General features: G+C 46.5%; 2 protein-coding genes and 1 long non-coding RNA gene across 3 annotated transcripts; 2 read left to right on the forward strand and 1 right to left on the reverse strand.

Annotated features, from left to right (window-relative positions):
• Window positions 1-836: 836 nt before the first annotated feature.
• LOC108528985 (endogenous retrovirus group FC1 Env polyprotein-like) lies at window positions 837-2,576 on the reverse strand. Its single transcript, XM_017871023.1, has 2 exons — window positions 2,491-2,576; window positions 837-2,155 (listed from the first exon to the last, which is right to left on the reverse strand). The coding sequence occupies exon 2, from the start codon at window positions 2,148-2,150 to the stop codon at window positions 957-959; it is 1,194 nt and encodes a 397-aa protein (XP_017726512.1). The 5' UTR covers window positions 2,151-2,155; window positions 2,491-2,576; the 3' UTR covers window positions 837-956.
• A 7,364-nt stretch (window positions 2,577-9,940) lies between these two features.
• On the forward strand, window positions 9,941-12,119 carry LOC108528940 (uncharacterized). The gene is made up of 3 exons (XR_001885344.1): window positions 9,941-10,111; window positions 10,627-10,950; window positions 11,855-12,119. It is a non-coding gene; the product is annotated as an uncharacterized LOC108528940 (long non-coding RNA).
• A 5,929-nt stretch (window positions 12,120-18,048) lies between these two features.
• Window positions 18,049-18,988, forward strand: LOC108528935 (RNA-binding motif protein, X chromosome-like; the record flags this gene model as incomplete). Its single annotated transcript, XM_017870948.1, has 1 exon — window positions 18,049-18,988. A coding segment is annotated over exon 1 (783 nt), but the record flags the coding sequence as incomplete, so codon positions are not given.
• Window positions 18,989-18,994: the final 6 nt, after the last annotated feature.

Genomic DNA, 18,994 nt, shown 5'->3' on the forward strand with positions numbered 1-18,994 from the left:
TGATATGTGTTTTTCTAGGTATCTTTTTGGCATATTTTTAAGAAAGACATTTTGAAAATTACATGTAGGCATGAACCCTTCACCACACCCAAAGAACCATTCTTGACACTCAAGCAGAACATTTTATGCCCCAGTTTGAATTATCTGACTTTGGTTTCTCTCACTGATACCTGTAGCCCCTCCAAAGTAGTGGTAGACAGAGCTGAGACAAGAAATTTAACAGCTTTTTCCTGTTGTAGAACAATCTGCATTTAAAACATACTGACTTACTGAATTAAAGTAAGTCACTCCACCTCTTAAAGACTCAGTCACACATCCAATTTTCCAGTGGCCTGTGGCCACTGAGTGTCACAGAGTTTGGAAGGCTGTAGGGGGCCAGTCCAGAGGAGGGACCACAAGGCCTGATTGTCCAGTATCAATTGATATCCACAAAAGAATGCTGGCTCAAAAAAATAAATTGAAAAAAAAAACCCAGCAACACAGTGAACAGGTGGCTTAGTATGAGGCTGTGTAATGCCCGGACCCGTGATGACCCGAAAGCAACCACCAGAGTCCAGAGACAAAGCCAAGCGGCAGGGATCGCTTTATTTCAAGTTCGAACTCGGTTCCCTCCAGCTAGGTATCCGATCCTAGGAAGAGACCCCGAGCTCGGTGTTCAGCCGTCTTTTATAGTCAGACACAAACAAGTTACAGCAAGTTACAGAGTCACTGGGGATTTTTACAGTTGTAGGTTTACAATTGGCTGACATTTAAAGTTAAACATTAGTCAGTTGTTCATTGGTTCCCGCCCTTTGACCAAACCACAAACGGCCACTTGCCCTGCTAGGGACTTTCCAGATAACCTTGTTGTTTTAGCATTAAGGGGAGTTTCCTGACTTTTCTGACCTCTGATATTCAGTATTTTTCCACTCCTCATTCCCCCCTCTCTCTAGTATCTTGAGAGCCAATCTTGGGTCTTATATGTCTGACTCGGAAGTCTCGGTGAGTACAGGTTGGTACTGGGCTCTCAGGACCATAAGCTGGACAGTGTTGAGTCTTTCTTTTACAAAGTTTGTTAATCTGTTTATTATACATGGTCCTATAGTGAGTAAGAGAAGTATACTTATGAATGGTCCTATGAGGGGCACTAGAAGGGAGTACATGGAGGAATTCCACCAGCTGTTGGCAGCAGAGGTGAATTGTTGTTTCTGCAATTCTAGGCTGAGTTTATGTAGTTGTTGAACTCGCGTTTCTACGAGTCCAGATTCATTTATGTAGAAACAACAATCTTCTCTGAGGAAAAGACAGGTCCCTCCTTTTTCGGCCGTTAACAGGTCTAGTGCACGGCGGTTTTGTAAAGTAACTTGGGCAAGGGAAGTCAATTGTCTCTGTAATGAGGCAAGGGATTCGGCGGAAGCTTCCATAGCTATGGAGAATTGATGAGAGAGTTTTGCAGTGCTGATAAGGGAGTGACCTAAAGCTCCCCCGGCTAGTCCTGCAGCAACTAAGGACGTGGTGAGTGAGACTCCGGCTACTAGGGGGAGGAATATAGCTCGTTTTGGTCTAGGGAAAGGGGCGGAGTCCCACCTGGAAAATTCTGCAGGGGTGCGCAAGGTTAGTTGGGGGACTAGCGTGACAGGGAGACACAGTAGGGTTATAGTGGCCTGAGTGGAAAGGTTCTTATATAGGGTCCCATTGCACCAGAAGAAAGAACCGGGAGGGGCAAAGAGGGTTGAGTTGGGAGTGGAAGTTGTATTACAGAGGGTAGTGCCGGCATTTGAATAACAAAAGGAAACTTGTGTCTGTCCAGGGTTTAGGAACAAGGGGACGTCAGGGATCGGGGGTGGTATGTGGCTATTGTTAGGGTTTAGGCTGAGAGAAGCGTTAGACGGGCCTGGAAGTGGAACTGCGGTTAACGGCGGTCGCCCTAGAGCCGCGCAGAAGAAGCATGCAGAGAGATTGCCTAGGCCAGTGGCGTTTGCGATTTCTAACCCTTCTCTTAATAGGGATAACCAGGAAAAGGGGCGGGTAGGAGTTAAAGTTGAAAGCTGGACATTTAATTCCCTTTCCTGGTTCTGTATAGCCGCGTGTAGGGTGGTCTGGATCTGAACAAGGGAACGCCAGAGAAAGAGACGGCTACTAGGCCAGGTAGTTCCTGAAGTCAAGTACATAGCCCCTTTTGTTCTGGGAAGTCCAGCGGGAGTCCCAGGGGTCCCAGATAACCCAGGTGTAGCCTGATGTGGTTTTAAAGAAATTGTGTGACTGCCACGTTTGACTGGATAGGGACTCAGAAGTTTTTAGGATTTTAACGGTGTGGATTTTGCAGGACCTATATGGACAGCCGACACTTTGTTCTACCCATGAGTTATTACAATAAGAGAGTGTTTGGTCAAAGAGGAAACAAATTGCGGGTGCTGCTTTTCCTGGCTGGTGTTTAAAATCAGTGAAATTTAGATGGATGGGAGTGCTACAACCCCCAGGGGGACAGTCAGCAGTGCCTAATACATAGCCCTTTTGTTCTGTCTGAGCATAATTGGTCCAGTTCTCAGTCAGGAAGAAACGCCAAGCGAAAGGGGATGTTGCCGGGTTCGCCTGGGTCTCCCCACAAGGGATCCATAAGAGTAGAAGAGTTATAAAGGAGGTAGGTGTCATAGTTACAGTTTAGGTTGCTGACGGCGTAGAACAAGTTTTAGAGGGTTTTCTTTGGTCCGGTCAACTGTCCAGGTTGCTGCCTCTCCCGTCGAGGATGTAACAAGGTCCGAGAGCGGGTCTATAGGCTTGGCGTGGGTGTGATGAATCCAGGCGGCGATGCCTTCCACTTTGAGGGCCGTAGGCGTAGTCAGGATCACCTGGAATGGTCCTTTCCACCGGGGTTCTAGGGTTTCTTGTCGGTGGCGCTTGACGAGGACCCAGTCTCCCGGTTTGTATTGATGTGGAATGGGTGGAGGCCCAGCTTCATATAGTTCTTTTAGCTTGGGCCAGACTTCCTCATGAACTCTCTGTAGGGCTTGTAAGGAGAACAAAAGTTCAAGACCATTATCTGTGTCAGCTTTGAGGAGATTGTCTTTAAGGTTAGGGAGGATAGGGGGTGGTTTGCCATACATTATTTCATAAGGGGTAAGTCCTAGTTTATAAGGAGAGTTACGTGCCCGGAACAGAGCGTAGGGGAGGAGGACTACCCAGTTAGCGCCAGTCTCCATGGTCAATTTAGTTAGGGTCTCTTTTAATGTTCTATTCATTCTTTCTACCTGACCTGAGCTTTGGGGTCGATAAGCACAATGTAGTTTCCAATTAGCCCCAAGGATGGAAGCCAGTCCCTGACTTACCTTTGCGGTGAAGGCCGGCCCATTATCCGACCCTATCATGACTGGAAAGCCGTACCTGGGCAGGATTTCTTCTAGGATCTTTTTGGCCACAATCTGTGCAGTTTCTTTTTTTGTCGGAAAAGCTTCTGCCCATCCTGAGAATGTATCTATAAAAACTAGTAAATATTTGTATCCATATTTTCCTGGCTTTATTTCAGTAAAGTCAATTTCCCAATATATACCAGGTCTATCTCCCCTGTGTCTTTTTCCCGTGGTCTGGGTCCCGTGACTGGCGTTATTGAGTTGACATACTACACAGTTTTTAACCGTGGCGTCTACTTTTTCAGGGGCGTTTTTAATTTTTAGTCCAGCGTGTTGAATCAAATCTAACATCCGCCGCGGGCCCAGATGAGTGCTTCGGTGGATTTGTGCTATTACTCGCTGCCCCAACCTGTCCGGGAGAATGGTATTGTTGTTAGAATCTTTCCACCACTGATTACTGACCTGTGTTCCGGGGAGTTTACTTATCCACTGGAGGTCTTCTTCTGAGTATTCTGGGTGAAAGGGCAATTCTCTGGGCCCGGGATCAGGCAGCTGGAGGGCCAGCAGCTGAGGAGTGGTTTTAGCCACGTCTTTTGCAGTCTGGTCAGCCAGGTTGTTTCCTCGAGTGACTGGGTTAGTGGCTTTTTGATGTCCCGGACAGTGGACGATAGCCAGCTTTTTGGGTTCCCAAAGGGCAGCCAGAAGATTTAAGATTTCTTCTTTATTTTTAATGTCTTTTCCTTCAGCTGTGAGAAGCCCCCTCTCTCTGTATATAGCCCCATGTATGTGGGCAGTGGCAAATGCATACCGGCTGTCAGTATATACTGTCAGTTTATGGTCTTTGCCTAGTTTCAGGGCTTGTGCCAAGGCTATTAACTCAGCCTTTTGAGCCGATGTTCCTGGAGGTAAAGGCTCAGCCCAAACTATCTCAGTCTCTGAGGTTACCGCCGCCCCCGCATACCTCTGTCCTTGGTGAACGAAGCTGCTTCCGTCAGTGAACCAGGTGAGGTCTGCATCTGGTAGCGGTCGGTCCTGGAGGTCTTCTCTGACTCCATGTACCTGGGCTAGTATTTCAGCACAGTTGTGGAGCGGCTTACTTAAGTCTGGGTCTGGCAGCAATGATGCTGGGTTTAGGGTTGTCGGGGGCTTAAATGTTATTCTGAGGGGGTTTAGTAACAGCCCTTGATAATGGGTAAGCCGAGCATTGCTGAGCCATCGGTCAGGGGGTTGTCGGAGGATGCCTTCGACAGCATGAGGGGTGGTGACTTGTAATTCTTGGCCCATGGCCAGTTTGTTAGCGTCTTTGACCATCAGGGCCGTTGCAGCAATCATCCGGAGGCAAGGAGGCCATCCTGCAGCTACCGGGTCCAGTCTCTTTGAGAGGTATGCAACCGGTCTGCGCCAGGGACCTAAATTTTGAGTTAATACTGCTTTCGCTATGCCCCGGCTTTCGTCCACGTATAAGTGGAAAGGCTTAGAGACATCCGGAAGACCCAGCGCGGGGGCCGAGAGCAGAGCAGTTTTGATTTGCTGGAAAGCTTGCTCAGCCTCTTCAGTCCAATTGAAGGGCTGCTGCTCTTTGGTAGCCTGATAGAGGGGTTTTGCCAGTTCAGCGAAGCCAGGTATCCAGAGTCTGCAGAACCCTGCAGATCCCAGGAACTCTCTTACCTGTCGTGTTGACTGCGGTCTGGGGATCTGTAGGACAGTTTCTTTTCGAGCATTTGTTAGCCAGCGCTGTCCCCCTCTAAGTAGATACCCCAAGTAGGTTACCTCTGGCCTGCAGATCTGGGCCTTTTTAGCTGAGGCTCGATAACCCAGGTTTCCCAAGGTTTTCAGGAGGTCTTTGGTTCCTTGGATGCAGGCCTCTGGGGACGTTGCCGCTATTAAGAGATCATCAACATACTGCAAGAGAGTTATACTGGGGTGTTGGCGTCGGTACTCACCCAAGTCTTCGTGGAGGGCTTCATCAAACAGAGTTGGGGAGTTTTTGAATCCTTGTGGCAGTCTGGTCCACGTCAGTTGGCCACTTATGCCTCTCTCAGAGTCTGTCCACTCAAAGGCAAAAATTTCCTGGCTTTTAGGGGCTAAAGGCAGGCTAAAAAAAGCATCTTTTAGGTCTAGAACAGTATACCATTGATTTTCAGGACTCAAGGTACTCAGGAGGGTGTATGGATTTGGCACCGTCGGGTGTATGTCCATTACCCTTTTATTGACTTCTCTTAAGTCTTGTACCGGCCTATATTCTTTACTGTTGGGTTTTTGTATTGGTAGCAGCGGAGTGTTCCATGGTGAGTGGCAGGGGCGTAGGACTCCATGATCTAGGAGTCGGCGGATGTGTGGTATAATTCCCTCTTTGGCTTCCAGGGCCATTGGGTATTGGCGCACGCGAACAGGGTCCATCCCGGGCTTAAGCTCAACAAAAATGGCGGGACGGTGCTTTGCTAGCCCTAGCCCTCCTGTTTCTGCCCAAGCCTCCGGGAAGTTCTGGAGCCAGGAGTCTATATTTTGGTTAGGAGGCGTTAACTCCTGGTGAAGCCGGTACTCATCCTCTAGAGTTACGGTAAGAACAGATAGTGGCCTGTTTTGGGAGTCAGTCACTTTGGGCCCTTCTGGTTGAAAATGGATTTGTGCCCCCATTTTTGTCAACAGATCTCTCCCCAACAGGGGACAAGGGCTGTCAGGGATGACCAGGAAGCTATGGGACACTTTCCCGGTTCCCAAGTTTACTGCTCTCTGGGTTGTCCATGGATATTTCTTGGTTCCTGTGGCCCCTTGAACCCAGGAGGAGTTGGAAGATAACTTTCCATAGGGCTTGACTAAGACCGAATGTTGTGCCCCGGTATCGACCAGGAACTGGACCGGGGACCCCTCCACTTGTAAAGTTACCCTAGGTTCGGGGAGGGGATCCGAACCCCGTCTCCCCTAGTCTGTATCTTGGGTAACTAGTATCGGCATAGATTTGGGCTGCCATTGTCCTTGGCCTGGCTGGCGCTGTTTCTTTTTGGGGCAGTCTTTTATCCAGTGACCAATTTCTTTACAGTATGCACATTGGTCTTTACTCAGATTGCGCCTAGGGGCACGCGTGGATTGGGTGCTTCCTGGCGGTGGTTGTTCTTTTTGGACGACCGCCGCCAGGACTTTGGTCATTTTCTCAGTGGCCCTAATTTGTCTTTCCTCTGGAGCATCTCTGTTGTTGTAAACTCTCTGTGCTATGCGAAGGAGGTCCTGGACCTGTTTTCCCTCCAAATCTTCTAATTTTTGTAGCTTTTTTTTAATATCTGGGGCCGCCTGGTTGACAAAGGACATAACGACTGCTGCCTGATTTTCAGGTGCCTCTGGATCTATAGGTGTATACTGTCTAAAGGCTTCCATTAGTCTTTCTAGATAAACAGCGGGGCTTTCTGTCTTTCCCTGTAAAACAGAATATACCTTAGCCAAATTAGTGGGCTTGCGAGCTGCAGCCCGGAGACCCGCCATTAGAGTCTGGCGATAAACGAGTAGCTTTCCCCTACCTTCTGCTGTATTGTAGTCCCACGTTGGCCTGGTCAAGGGAAATGCTGCATTAATGAGGTCGGGGTTTGCAGTCGGTTGACCGTCATCTCCAGGAACCAACTTTCTAGCCTCTACCTGGATTCTCTCCCGTTCCTCCGTTGTGAACAGAATGCGGAGGAGCTGTTGGCAGTCATCCCAGGTGGGCTGATGAGTGAACATGACACTATCTAGAAGGGCTGTTAGGTCCTTGGGGTTATCAGAGAACCGGGCATTCTGAGTCTTCCAGTTGTACAGGTCACTGGTAGAGAATGGCCAATACTGGAGTCTAGGGTTACCTGTGTCATCGGGGGGTCCTATTTCCCTTAAGGGGAGCGCTACAGTGGAATCGGGAACTCGCGGAGTTGCCTCACGCTGGACACGCCCGCGCGTTCGCCCTGCCGGCCCTCCCGAGCCATGTTCACTTTCAGTTTCTCCTGGCGCCGCGGCCGCTTCTCGGCCCTCATGGCTTCCTGGGAGTGCGGCCGGTTGGGCTTGGGCATGGGGTCCGGGAGGGGGAGGATAAGGCGGGGGTTCCAAGGATGCGAGGTCCTGGCTGTCAGGCAACACAGGGGGCAAGGGGGCAGTTGGAGTTTTTGGTCTTTTGGTGGTCCCAGTTGGTTGCGCGACTAGGGTTTTACAGGGTTCAGAGGTCAGCAGAAAGGGAGCTAGCCACGGGGGCGGATTTTCCACCAGATCTTGCCAGACTAAAATGTAGGGGATCTGATCTGGGTGTCCCGAACGACCTGGCAGGAAAACCCTTGATTTTACCTGGAGGATAATGGGGAGGCAAAAAGTTCCCTCGGCTGGCCAGCCTACGCCGAAGGTGGGCCACTCAGAGCGGCAGAGGGTTATTAATTTTCCCTTTTTAAGTTCTATACTGAGATCATGTCCCCTTGCTCTCACATCTTTAAAATTATTGACAAGGAGAGAAAGTGGTGTGGTCTGGGAGTTGCCCATTCCGAGGAAGTCCTGTTGATAGAAGATGGGTGGTAAGGGATATTAGTGCCTGGTACAGGACTGGCTCCGAAGCTCCTGTAAATCAAGGTAAATTAGTAAGGGGCGTGCAACAGATAACTTCCAACAACCAAGATATATTGATCGCTAGCGCGTTTCAGGCTTAGGACCCGACCAGAAGCAGATGGGCCACAGAATACAGAGCCCCAGATGAGTACCGGAGGACGTCTCCCACCGGCCTCCACTGACTGTCCTATAGCGCGTCCGCCAGGACTAGATCAGTCTCATATACAGACCCCGCGGGATTATTCAGAGGCAGACAGACAACATATAAACAGAGCCGGCTTACTCACTTTTGCGATGACCCGTTGGCCTGGGGTCTGGTGGGCTTAGGGGCAATCCCGGACGAGCCCCCAAGATGTAATGCCCAGACCCGCGATGACCCGAAAGCAACCACCAGAGTCCAGAGACAAAGCCAAGCGGCAGGGATCGCTTTATTTCGAGTTCGAACTCGGTTCCCTCCAGCTAGGTATCAGATCCTAGGGAGAGACCCCGAGCTCGGTGTTCAGCCGTCTTTTATAGTCAGACACAAACAAGTTACAGCAAGTTACAGAGTCACTGGGGATTTTTACAGTTGTAGGTTTACAATTGGCTGACATTTAAAGTTAAACATTAGTCAGTTGTTCATTGGTTCCCGCCCTTTGACCAAACCACAAACGGCCGCTTGCCCTGCTAGGGACTTTCCAGATAACCTTGTTGTTTTAGCATTAAGGGGAGTTTCCTGACTTTTCTGACCTCTGATATTCAGTATTTTTCCACTCCTCAGCTGTGCTTGCACTTCTTAATGAGCTGATTTGTTTCCAAAATTTGTTTTAGGTAATGTATTAGTCTGTTCTCACACTGCTATAAAGAACTACCCAAGACTGGGTAATTTATAAAGAAAAGAGGTTTGATTGACTCACAGTTCCACAGGCTGTACAGGAGGCATGGCTGGGGAAGCCTCAAGAAATTTACAATCATGGCGGAAGGCAAAGGGGAAGCCAGCACGCCTCACATGGCAGGAGCAGGAGGAAGAGAGAGCAGGAGGAGGTGCTGCACATTTCAAAATGCCAGATCTCATGAGAACTCACTCATTCTCATGAGAACAGCAAAGGGGAAGTCCACCCCCATGATCCAGTCACCTCCCACAGGCCCCTCCTCCAACACTGGGATTACAATTTGACATGTGATTTGGGTGGGGACACAGGGTCAAGCCATATCAGGTAACAAAACTTCCAGTCTCAAATTGATAAGTCAATTTTACTGGTATTATAATTCTTAAAACTGTTGTTGATGATGACGATTGTCAGGCCTCTGAGCCCAAGCCAAGCCATTGCATCCCCTGTGACTTGCACGTATACGCCCAGATGGCCTGAAGTAACTGAAGAATCACAAAAGAAGTGCAAATGCCCTGCCCCGCCTTAACTGATGACATTCCACCGCAAAAGAAGTGAAAATGGCCGGTCCTTGCCTTAAGCGATGACATTATCTTATGAAATTCCTTTTCCTGGCTCATCCTGGCTCAAAAAGCCCCCCCACTGAGCATCTTGTGAACTCCCACTCCTGCCCGCCAGAGAACAACCCCCCTTTGATTGTAATTTTCCTTTACCTACCCAAATCCTATCAAACAGCCCCACCCTTATGCCCCTTCGCTGACTCTCTTTTCGGACTCAGCCTGCCTGCACCCAGGTGATTAAAAAGCTTTCTTGCTCACACAAAGCCTGTTTGCTGGTCTCTTCACACGGATGCACATGTCATTTTCGCATGTCAATGATGATGATGGCAGTTATTTGTACAGTAACACGCCCAAGGCAAATCCAAGAGAGGAACACAAACAAAATCAAATGGAGAGATTTGACTTTGCCCAAGTTCTTCTCAACTAGAAATTTCTAAAGGTGTTTTGTGTGGAATGCCATGCTATGTGCACTTTTCAGCTATTCAACCGCAAGGACATCAAACTGTTGGAAGAGATTCAAAGAAGGATAATCAAACTTGGATGGAGCTGACTTACAGAAATGGGCTAACCTCCAGAAAGAATGCCATTGAATCCAGAGAGAGGTGTGTTGGATCAGCCCTTGCTGACGAAGCCTCTTCACTGTACTGCTCAGACCTCTCCATCCTGGTGGCAAGGGCTTAGGCCATTATTCATGGTCTGACTGGTCTTGACGTGGCCATCTTGCCTTTGAAAAAGGGCAGACACAGAGCACGTTCAGAGCATGGAGCCATACTGTGTGATTTCTTCAAAGAGAGCTTAACCGTAGGTTTGTCAAGGATTCCTCTTGCTCCTTCCTTCCAATTTAGTCCTTAAATGTGGTCCAGTTACAACAGGAGGAAAGTCTCACAATCTAGAATATTGGGAGTTTTATCACTATTCATTTTATTCCAAATTTGTTATACTTGAAATTGCTAATTAAAAAAAATGAATTTAGGGCTGAGGTGGGGGGATCATTTGAGGCCAGGAGTTCAAGACCAGTCTGGACATCATAGTGAGACCCTGTCCCTAAAAACACTGAAAAAACAGTTAGCTGGGTATGGTGGCAGGTGTAGTCCCAGCTACTCAGGAGGCTGAGGCAGGAGGATCACTTGAGCCCAGGAGTTGGAGACTGCAGTGAGCTATAATTGTGCCTCTGCACTCCAGCTTGGGTGACAGAGCAAGACCCTGTGTCTAAAACAAATATATTTAATTGAAAATAATCATGTGATAATCCTGCTTTGACTAAGACAATGGAACTATGACTTTTTAAAAAAAGTATTTTAGCACCATATTGTCTTTCAGAATTTGGATTAATAAATGACGTAACTGCTTCAGGGCAACAGACCCTCACTGCAGCTGCTTAGCCCAGGAAGCAGCAAGGTCAGTACAAGGAGAGCCACAGGCCTGGGGAGATGCATGCCTTCCTTCCTGGCCAGCTGGATCGCACTACTTAGCCCAGATCGCCTGCAAGAAGGACAAAGTCAAGCACTTCACAACCCTGTCAGTTGCAGTCCTGAAGAAGGTGGCCAGGAGCTCTAGAAGGATTCAAAGCCCCAGGGATTTTTGGTTTTCATGTACACACTTCTCTTTACATATTTGTTCCTCGACATCCAATCAGCCTTGCAGGTTTGTTGCTGCTCCTAGCATTCAGAAACACTTAAGAGCAGGGTGGGTCAAAGCTGCCCACCACATACACACACAGCAGAGGGAAAGAAACTGCCCTGTAGGACAGCTCCAGGCTCACGGCCATCCCTCCTCACATGCATGCCTCCTCCTCTTCCACCAAACCACAACAAACTCCTTCATGTAGCATTTACACCCTCCTCTTGTGGCCTCCAGCTGCCATCCCACACCGATCCCTCTTTATGTCCCCACAGGTACCCAGGAGTCTCCCCTAACTAAATTCCCCACTGCTTCTCCAAATCACTCCAATCCTACTTCCCACTGAAACTAACAAGAAGGGAAGGGAGGTGTTAACAAATGAAGTCTTTGAAGGAAGTCACCCCAAGAATCTGGGCCTACTAGTCATTCCCTAAGGCTCAGCTCTTGGCATTTGCTTCGTTCCCTGGGCCATTATTTTCAGACTGTCAAGAAATTTCACCCTAGTCCCATTTTGGAGAGCAAGTGTAGGTACAGTGCTGGGTAAAGATCAGCACTGTCCTGGTAAAGACCAGCACTGTCCTGGTCCCTGGCCCAGAGCAGGGGATATGAAGGGAACCCCCACTCACTGTGTGCTCCCTCATTGACACCTCAAAGGAATTCCAGGAAGGGTGCTTTAGTGACCCTTTGGCTCACGGAGTTTGACCCACCCAAGGCCACCCAGAGAATGAAGGGTGGGGCTGAGATCACACCTGGGCCGACCTGGCTTCCAGGCCTTTTGCTGTTTTCATTATTCCACATTTCTTTCCAAGGATACAGAAAGTAGGGATAGGGAGTGCTATGGAAACAAGCAAAAGCCTTATCCGTACTTAGTATCCAAAAAGTACTGTACCTTCTCTGACCCCTGCTTTATTTATTTGTTTATTTTTAGGGAGGATATAATAGCCAGAAAAATAAGCAAACAGAAGATTCCAGGTTCTACTTTATGCCAATTTTGCTCAAATATCTCAGTCACTAGAAAAAGATCTATTTGAAAATCTTTCTCTGAGCAGTTTCTGTCTTGAGCCCCATTGTTTGAGGAGCCTGTTGGATTTTTAAATTTATTAGTGTTTCCATACTTCATTCCTTGACATATATGTATATTCTCTATACTTTACAATTACAAGTAAACTCTTGATAATAAAAAGTAACTGTCATTCCGTGGAGCTCTTTAGCGCACCCAACGATAATTTCAGGGGGCAATTGGCAGTCTAAGTCCTTGCTTTGTCTCATTTTAAAGGGGAACCAAGTCAAGTTAGAGTGAATTTGTTCAAATGTGGGTAAGATTCAACAGACACTTCAGCTGCCCAGGGTACTTTTCCATGTCTCTCCAACGAACCCCACCCAAATACTTAGGATTGGCATTTTCTGTGAGCACAGGGATAGAGAATGAGGACTGAGTCAGGTCCTCAGATATTTGAGGTTAGAATTCCATCTTAACCTTGCCCATGATGCCCTATGTGGAGAGGTGCTACAGCAGAGATCACTTGAGAATTATCCTGTGGCTCACACTGCCATAATCAGTTATCTGTTCAGCACCTCTTAACTAATCAGAACAATGGCACATACAGAAGTAAAAGGAGATGAGACAAGACAAGAATACAGCAATTGAATAATAAAATGGGTGAATCAGTTAGCAGAGCAAAAGACAGCACAGTCATAGGCTGGCAAAGGTTATAATTTTTGCTTTTTATTTTTTAAATGGAGCAAGACAGTCTTGCTCTGTCACCCAGGCATAAGTGCAGTGGCATGATTTCTGCTCACTGCAACCTCCACCTCCTGGGTTCGAGCAATTCTCATGCTTCAACCTCCTCAGTAGTTGGGATTACAGGTGCATGCACAACCACGCCTGGCTAATTTTTGAATTTTTAGTAGAGACAGGGTTTCACCATGTTGACCGGCCTGGTCTCGAACTTCTGACCTCAAGTGATCCACCCACCTCGACCTCCGAAAGTGCTGGGATTACAGGCATGAGCCACCACACCTGGCTACTTTATTATTAAGCCCTGTCAGCACACACAAAGAAAAGTACTGGGATGGCACAGACAGTGGAGACAGTGACAAAGAGCAAGGTTAAGGCTGGAGTTATGTGGACAAAGAAAATGGAATGAGGCCAAGCAATTGGGGATGAAGAATAAAAAGCAGAACCAGTGACAGCAGGGAGCAGAGATCAGAAGGAACAAGAAGATACTCTGGAAGAATGCAACCAAACAAGAAAAAGAATGAATTGTATGTGAACATTGAGTTTAGGGGCAAGCTGACTGTCTTAGCCAGTTCAGGCTGCTGTAAAAAAACACCATAAACTGGGTAGCTTTTAAAACAGAAATGTATTGCTCACAGTTCTGGGGGCTGGGAAGTTTAAGATGAAGCTACCAGCACATTCAGCATCTGTTGAAACCTGGTTCACTGATGGCGCCTTCTAACTGTGTCCTCACATAGTGAAAGGGGGTGAATGAACTCCACTGGACCTCTTTTATAAGGACAGTAATCCCACTCATGAGGGCTCATAACCTCATCACCTCCCCCAAAGCCCTATCTCCTAATACCATCGCTTGGGGGTTGAGGATTTCAACATGTGAATTTTGGGAAGGACACAAACATTTAGACCGTAGCACCAGCTTACAAATCTCCATGGCTCCTGAGGTTGGCATCACGGGATTATAGAAAAGTACCATAAACGAGGCTTAGCATGATGAGGCTGAGTCATAAAGAGCATTTTAAGTCATGAATGTATTATATATGGAAGACCACAGAGATGTGTCATAAGTTTTAGATGGATTTTGATACAGTATAGTTGAAATTTAGATTTTATCAGTAAAAGTCTAAGCATTGAGCTATTTGCAAGGATAGCCAGTTTCCAACCATCCCAGATAACTAAAGGATAGTCAAAAGATCGCTATCCAAAGTCTATTGTTGTTTCCAAAGGCACAGAGATGTAAAAGTGGGACCACCTTAAGAGAAAGACATGGATTCCTATTACTGGATCAGAGGGTCCATGAGGAGGGGTGGAGGTGGTGTGGAATTGCAAAGCTCTGGAGACACTGAATGCATTGAAACAAAGGTGTGTCATGAGCTACTTACATTTTAGAAATACAATACTGACGGGATACTATAGGAGATTGCATTGGGAGAAAAATTGGTAGCAGGGCCAAGACTAAATTAAGGCAAGTGAGGTACTCATCTCTGATGTAAAATTTAAGGAAGTGCCAAAACCCCAAGTTATTAATATTAAATACTCTTTTAATGCAATATTTTAGAAATAAAATGTGTGCACAAAATACATGATGAATAAAATATCAAAAAAAATTTTAGTAAAATATCAAAAATTTAAATCAAGACAGACTCAGCAGTGACAAAGGCAATATCCAGGAGAGGGTGGATGCCTCAGAGAGATGTTTAGGAGGAAGGATTAAGTAACTGATCAAATGTTGCCGAAACAGTGAAACCAGGGAGTCATGGGAATCAAGGACAAAGCCCAAGTTTATGACTCAGGGGGACCTGCCAGTCACAAGCGTAGGGCAGTCAGAGAAGAGGTAGATTTAGAGAAGGATGCAGGTGAGATCTGCTGTGAGTTTTGTCACATTTGAGATGTGCATGGGATATCAAAGGGGAGGCAATCTAGCCAGTGACTGGGAATATGGACCTAGCACTCAGTAGAGAAGTCTGGGCTGGCTATGGAGGGTGGGACTTTCTCACATGTAGGTGCTGCTGGGAGCCGTGTGTGTAGGTGAGCCTGACCAAAGAGCAGGTGTATACAGAGAAAAGACAACGCTACCAAACATAATAACAAGTAGTAATAACATTGATTGAGGCTTACTCTGCAGTAGCCATTCTGCTGAGCAGTTTATAAACTTTATCTAGTGATCCTCACAACAACTTAAAAGGTTTGTGTTATCATTAGCCTCATTTTCCAGATGAGGAAATGGGCAGTTAGAGAGGTTAAGTAAGCCAGGATTTGAGCTCAGCAAATAAATGACAAAACCAAGCTACACACTCGAAGCCTGAAGACAGGAGGGAGGCAGCCGGGCTCTGGAGAGTGAGACCCAGGGTGTGGATTGTAGCTTCGTGGTTTATGGGGTATGTGGTCTTGGCCAGCACTCGTGTTCTCCTGGAGCCTCTGTGTCTTCATCTGTAAGATGAGGAGAAGATACAAATCTTACAGGATTGTTGTGAGGGTGAGATGGGGAAGGTGAAGTGTCTGATGCATGGTAGGTGCTCAAGATGAGCTGGTACCTAGCGCAATCATTAGGAACACCCCAGCGTCATACAGACGTTTAAAGGGCCTGAGTGAAGAGGACACTGGGAAAGAGAATATGATGGAGAGGTAAGAGGAGACCCTCTCTGAGAGATGGAATCAAAGGAAGAAAGGGGGGGTGGGCACAACAGTTTGGTTTCGTTGCCAGCTAGTGATGTCCTTAGCAGAAGCACAGGAAGTGCAGTGGAGCAGTGGGGCATGAACTGATGGTTACGAAGGAGAGCTAATGAATGCTAACAATGCTTCCCAAAAGCTTGACTCAGAAGGGAAAGAAAGAGAGGGATATTGCTTGAGGGAGACACAAAGGTCAGGCAGAGCTCTCTCTTCACCCACAAATGCTCCAAGATGGGAGAACTTAAAACACTTTTTCTCCCTGAGAGAAGTTCATGGAGTGTGAAAAAAAAAAAAACAAAACCACACCTGATTTAAAAATAATGACTTGTGCTTAAAATAATTTAACATATTTAAAAGTACTTTTGCATCTAATGTGACATGGAGCCTTCAGAACAATCATGGAGTAGACTAGGCAGGTAGCATCCCCAATTCATAGATATTGAAATGAAGACTCAGGAGAAGATTAGAGATTCAAAGATGATCAATGTGGAAAGATTAAGAGATTCCCTCCTCACTGCAGCTGGCGTGCAGAGTCGAGGTAATGGGCAGATTTCAGAATAGCCATGAAGGGGCTGTGTCTGCAAGAAAGAGTTACTAGCGGAGGAAACGGCAGGCTGCCTGTAGGTTAGAATGTGTGGGAGGAAGTGAGTGGGACAGAGAAGAGACTTTGACTCCTCCCTGCCAAAGTCTAAACCATGACAGAGATGTCTGAAAAGGGTTTTAAAGTTTAACTTTGTATTATGAATATATGAAGACTTTTGAAATTTCTTAAAACATTGAGATAAGAGTGGGAATGCTTGCAGTGTTTTGGCTTTTCAGAAGCCCTGGGCATATGGGTGTATTAGCATTCTACAAAGAGACAGAACCAATAGGATATATAGAGAGACACATGAGAGGGGATTTGTTAGGGGAATTGGCTCACATAATTATGGAGGCTGAGAAGTCCCATGGCAAGCCATCTGCAAGCTGGAGACTCTGGGATGCCGATAGCATGGTCAGTCCATGTTCAAAATCCTCAGAACTGTGGAGGCCGGTGGTGTAATTCTCAGGCTGAGTTCACAGACCTGAGAAGCTGAGAAAGCAAAGGTGGGGAGGGGGACAACTGTGTAAGTCCTGGATTCCCACAGCCATAAAGCCTGAAGTCTTGATGTCAGGAAGAGAAGAATGTACATTTCCCAGTTCAGTAGAAAGTGAAGGGAAATCCTTTTCTCTCCTTTGTAATTCTCTCTGGGACCTCAGCCTGACTACATTGAAGGCAGATCTTTCCCCACTTAGTCCACTCAGGCTCACACACTAATTGCCTCTGGAAACAGCCTCATAGACCCACCCCAAAATAATGCTTTACCGGTTCTCTCGGTATTCTTTAATCCAGTCAAATTGACGTCTAAAATTAGCCATCACATGGGCATGGTGATATTTGGATTATATGTGGCTGGCAGTTGGGTAGCACCAGATATATCCGAGGTCTTCGGATGCAGAATCATCACCCTATCCACCAACCACCTTGCTTTTGTCTGCAAGTAGAACTTTTGCTTTCCAGAAGTGGAGTAAAAAAGAAATTTTTTTTGGTTTTCATTGTGAGGATTCCAATCTTAACTCCACTGAGGTTCATGAACAATGCTTCCAGAGAGACAAAAGATTAGGGATAATTTGCATAATGCTAGTTAGTTCAGTTTCATTAGATATATTTAATAATCATTGAAGGCTGGATGTCATGCAGAACGTAGAGGGGATTGTGCAGAGAAATTAAAAGCAGGCTAAACTTAAATTGTTCATCAAGGTCCCAAACCTGAAGCTATTAATGCTAGAACAGAATTAGATTCACCAGCATGTACCTGACATGCCCTTTGGAAAACATGTTAACAATTTTATGTAAGAAGTGGCATTTCATCCAGGTTTACTCATTTGCATACTTGTGATTTCATTTGCATATATTTTACTGTGCAGTGCTCTGGAAATATATTCACTTATTTTATTCCCTCCTTTAAATTCCTTACACCCTCTACAGTACCAAAGGACTTACATGACCAAATATTGAGGAAAATATTATTGTTAGAAAGGATGACAACTATGGAGCTTCCCTATCCAATCTGCCATCAAAACTCTCTTTTATTCTTTTAAGTATCTAGTGGGTATGTTTCCCTGTTTTCTATTTCCACTGCATCATCCTAGAACAGGACTTACTTACCTCCTAAATGGCTTTCTGGCTTCCAGCCAAAACCATCCAATTCAATCTGTCTCCTGCTTTCTGCATACTTTCCCTAAAACACCACTTACCTAATACTCAGTGGCCTTCATAACAATCTAATGGCATTTTTATATTAGGTTCATCACATTTCAAATTCTTAACTTCTGCCATGGTCACACTTTCAACAATTTATAGCTGTTAGTATTTATGGCCATCTTCACTTTACCATTAAAGAGGAGTAAGTCTTTTCTGACTTTGCTTTTCCCCTTCTTACATCCTCTAAGAAGGATTGTGTCCTAGCCAGCTCAGCTCCTCATTGGGGCAATGAGGAAAGAAAAGCAGAAAAGTATGAATAACTGCATCAGAAGGGCTGGAAATTTCCTTTTCTTTCCTTAGTTTTTGGAACAGAAGAAATAATAGAGGTGGAAAGAAAAGGGGAGGGACTGGAAAGATGAGGGCTTTAAGAAAGGGTGAGATTTCCAGGAAAGAGAGTTTACAAAGAGTGGTTGAAAGTGAAACTTCTGGTTCGCCCTCGTTGCGCAGTAGTGCTAGCGGCTTCGCGGTTTGGTCCTCCGACCTGGCAGCCGCCACTGGTGCTGAGCTGCTAGGAGGCCTGTGTTGGCGAGCTCGTTGGAGCTTGAACCCATTGTCACCCCTCCGACTCACCGGCAAAAAAAAAAAAAAAAATGGTTGAAGCAGATCATCCACGAAAGCTCTTCATTGGTGGGCTTAATACGGAAACAAATGGGAAAGCTCTTGAAGCAGTATTTGGCAAACATGGAGGAATAGTGGAAGTACTCTTGATGAAAGACCGGGAAACCAACAAATCAAGAGGATTTGCTTTTGTCACCTTTGAAAGCCCAGCAGATGCTAAGGATGCAGCCAGAGACATGAATGGAAAGTCATTAGATGGAAAAGCCATCAAAGTGGAGCAAGCCACCAAACCATCATTTGAAAGTGGACCGCCTCCACCTCCAAGAAGTAGAGGCCCTCCAAGAGGTCTTAGAGGTGGAAGAGGAGGAAGTGGAGGAACCAGGGGACCTCCCTCACGGGGAGGACACATGGATGACGGTGGATGTTCCATGAATTTTAACATGAGTTCTTCCAGGGGACCACTCCCAGTAAAAAGAGGACCACCACCAAGAAGTGGGGGTCCTCCTCCCAAGAGATCTGCACCTTCAGGACCAGTTCGCAGTAGCAGTGGAATGGGAGGGAGAGCTCCTGTATCACATGGAAGAGATAGTTACGGAGGTCCACCTCGAAGGGAGCCACTGCCCTCTTGTAGAGATGTTTATTTGTCCCCAAGAGATGATGGGTATTCTACTAAAGACATCTATTCAAGCAGAGATTACCCAAGTTCTCGTGATACTAGAGATTATGCACCACCACCACGAGATTATACTTACCGTGATTATGGTCATTCCAGTTCACGTGATGACTGTCCATCAAGAGGCTATAGCGATAGAGATGGATAT

The sequence above is a fragment of the Rhinopithecus bieti genome, unplaced genomic scaffold (assembly GCF_001698545.2).
Source record: "Rhinopithecus bieti isolate Rb0 unplaced genomic scaffold, ASM169854v2 scaffold_5273, whole genome shotgun sequence".
In the NCBI taxonomy this organism is placed as follows: Eukaryota; Metazoa; Chordata; class Mammalia; order Primates; family Cercopithecidae; genus Rhinopithecus; species Rhinopithecus bieti.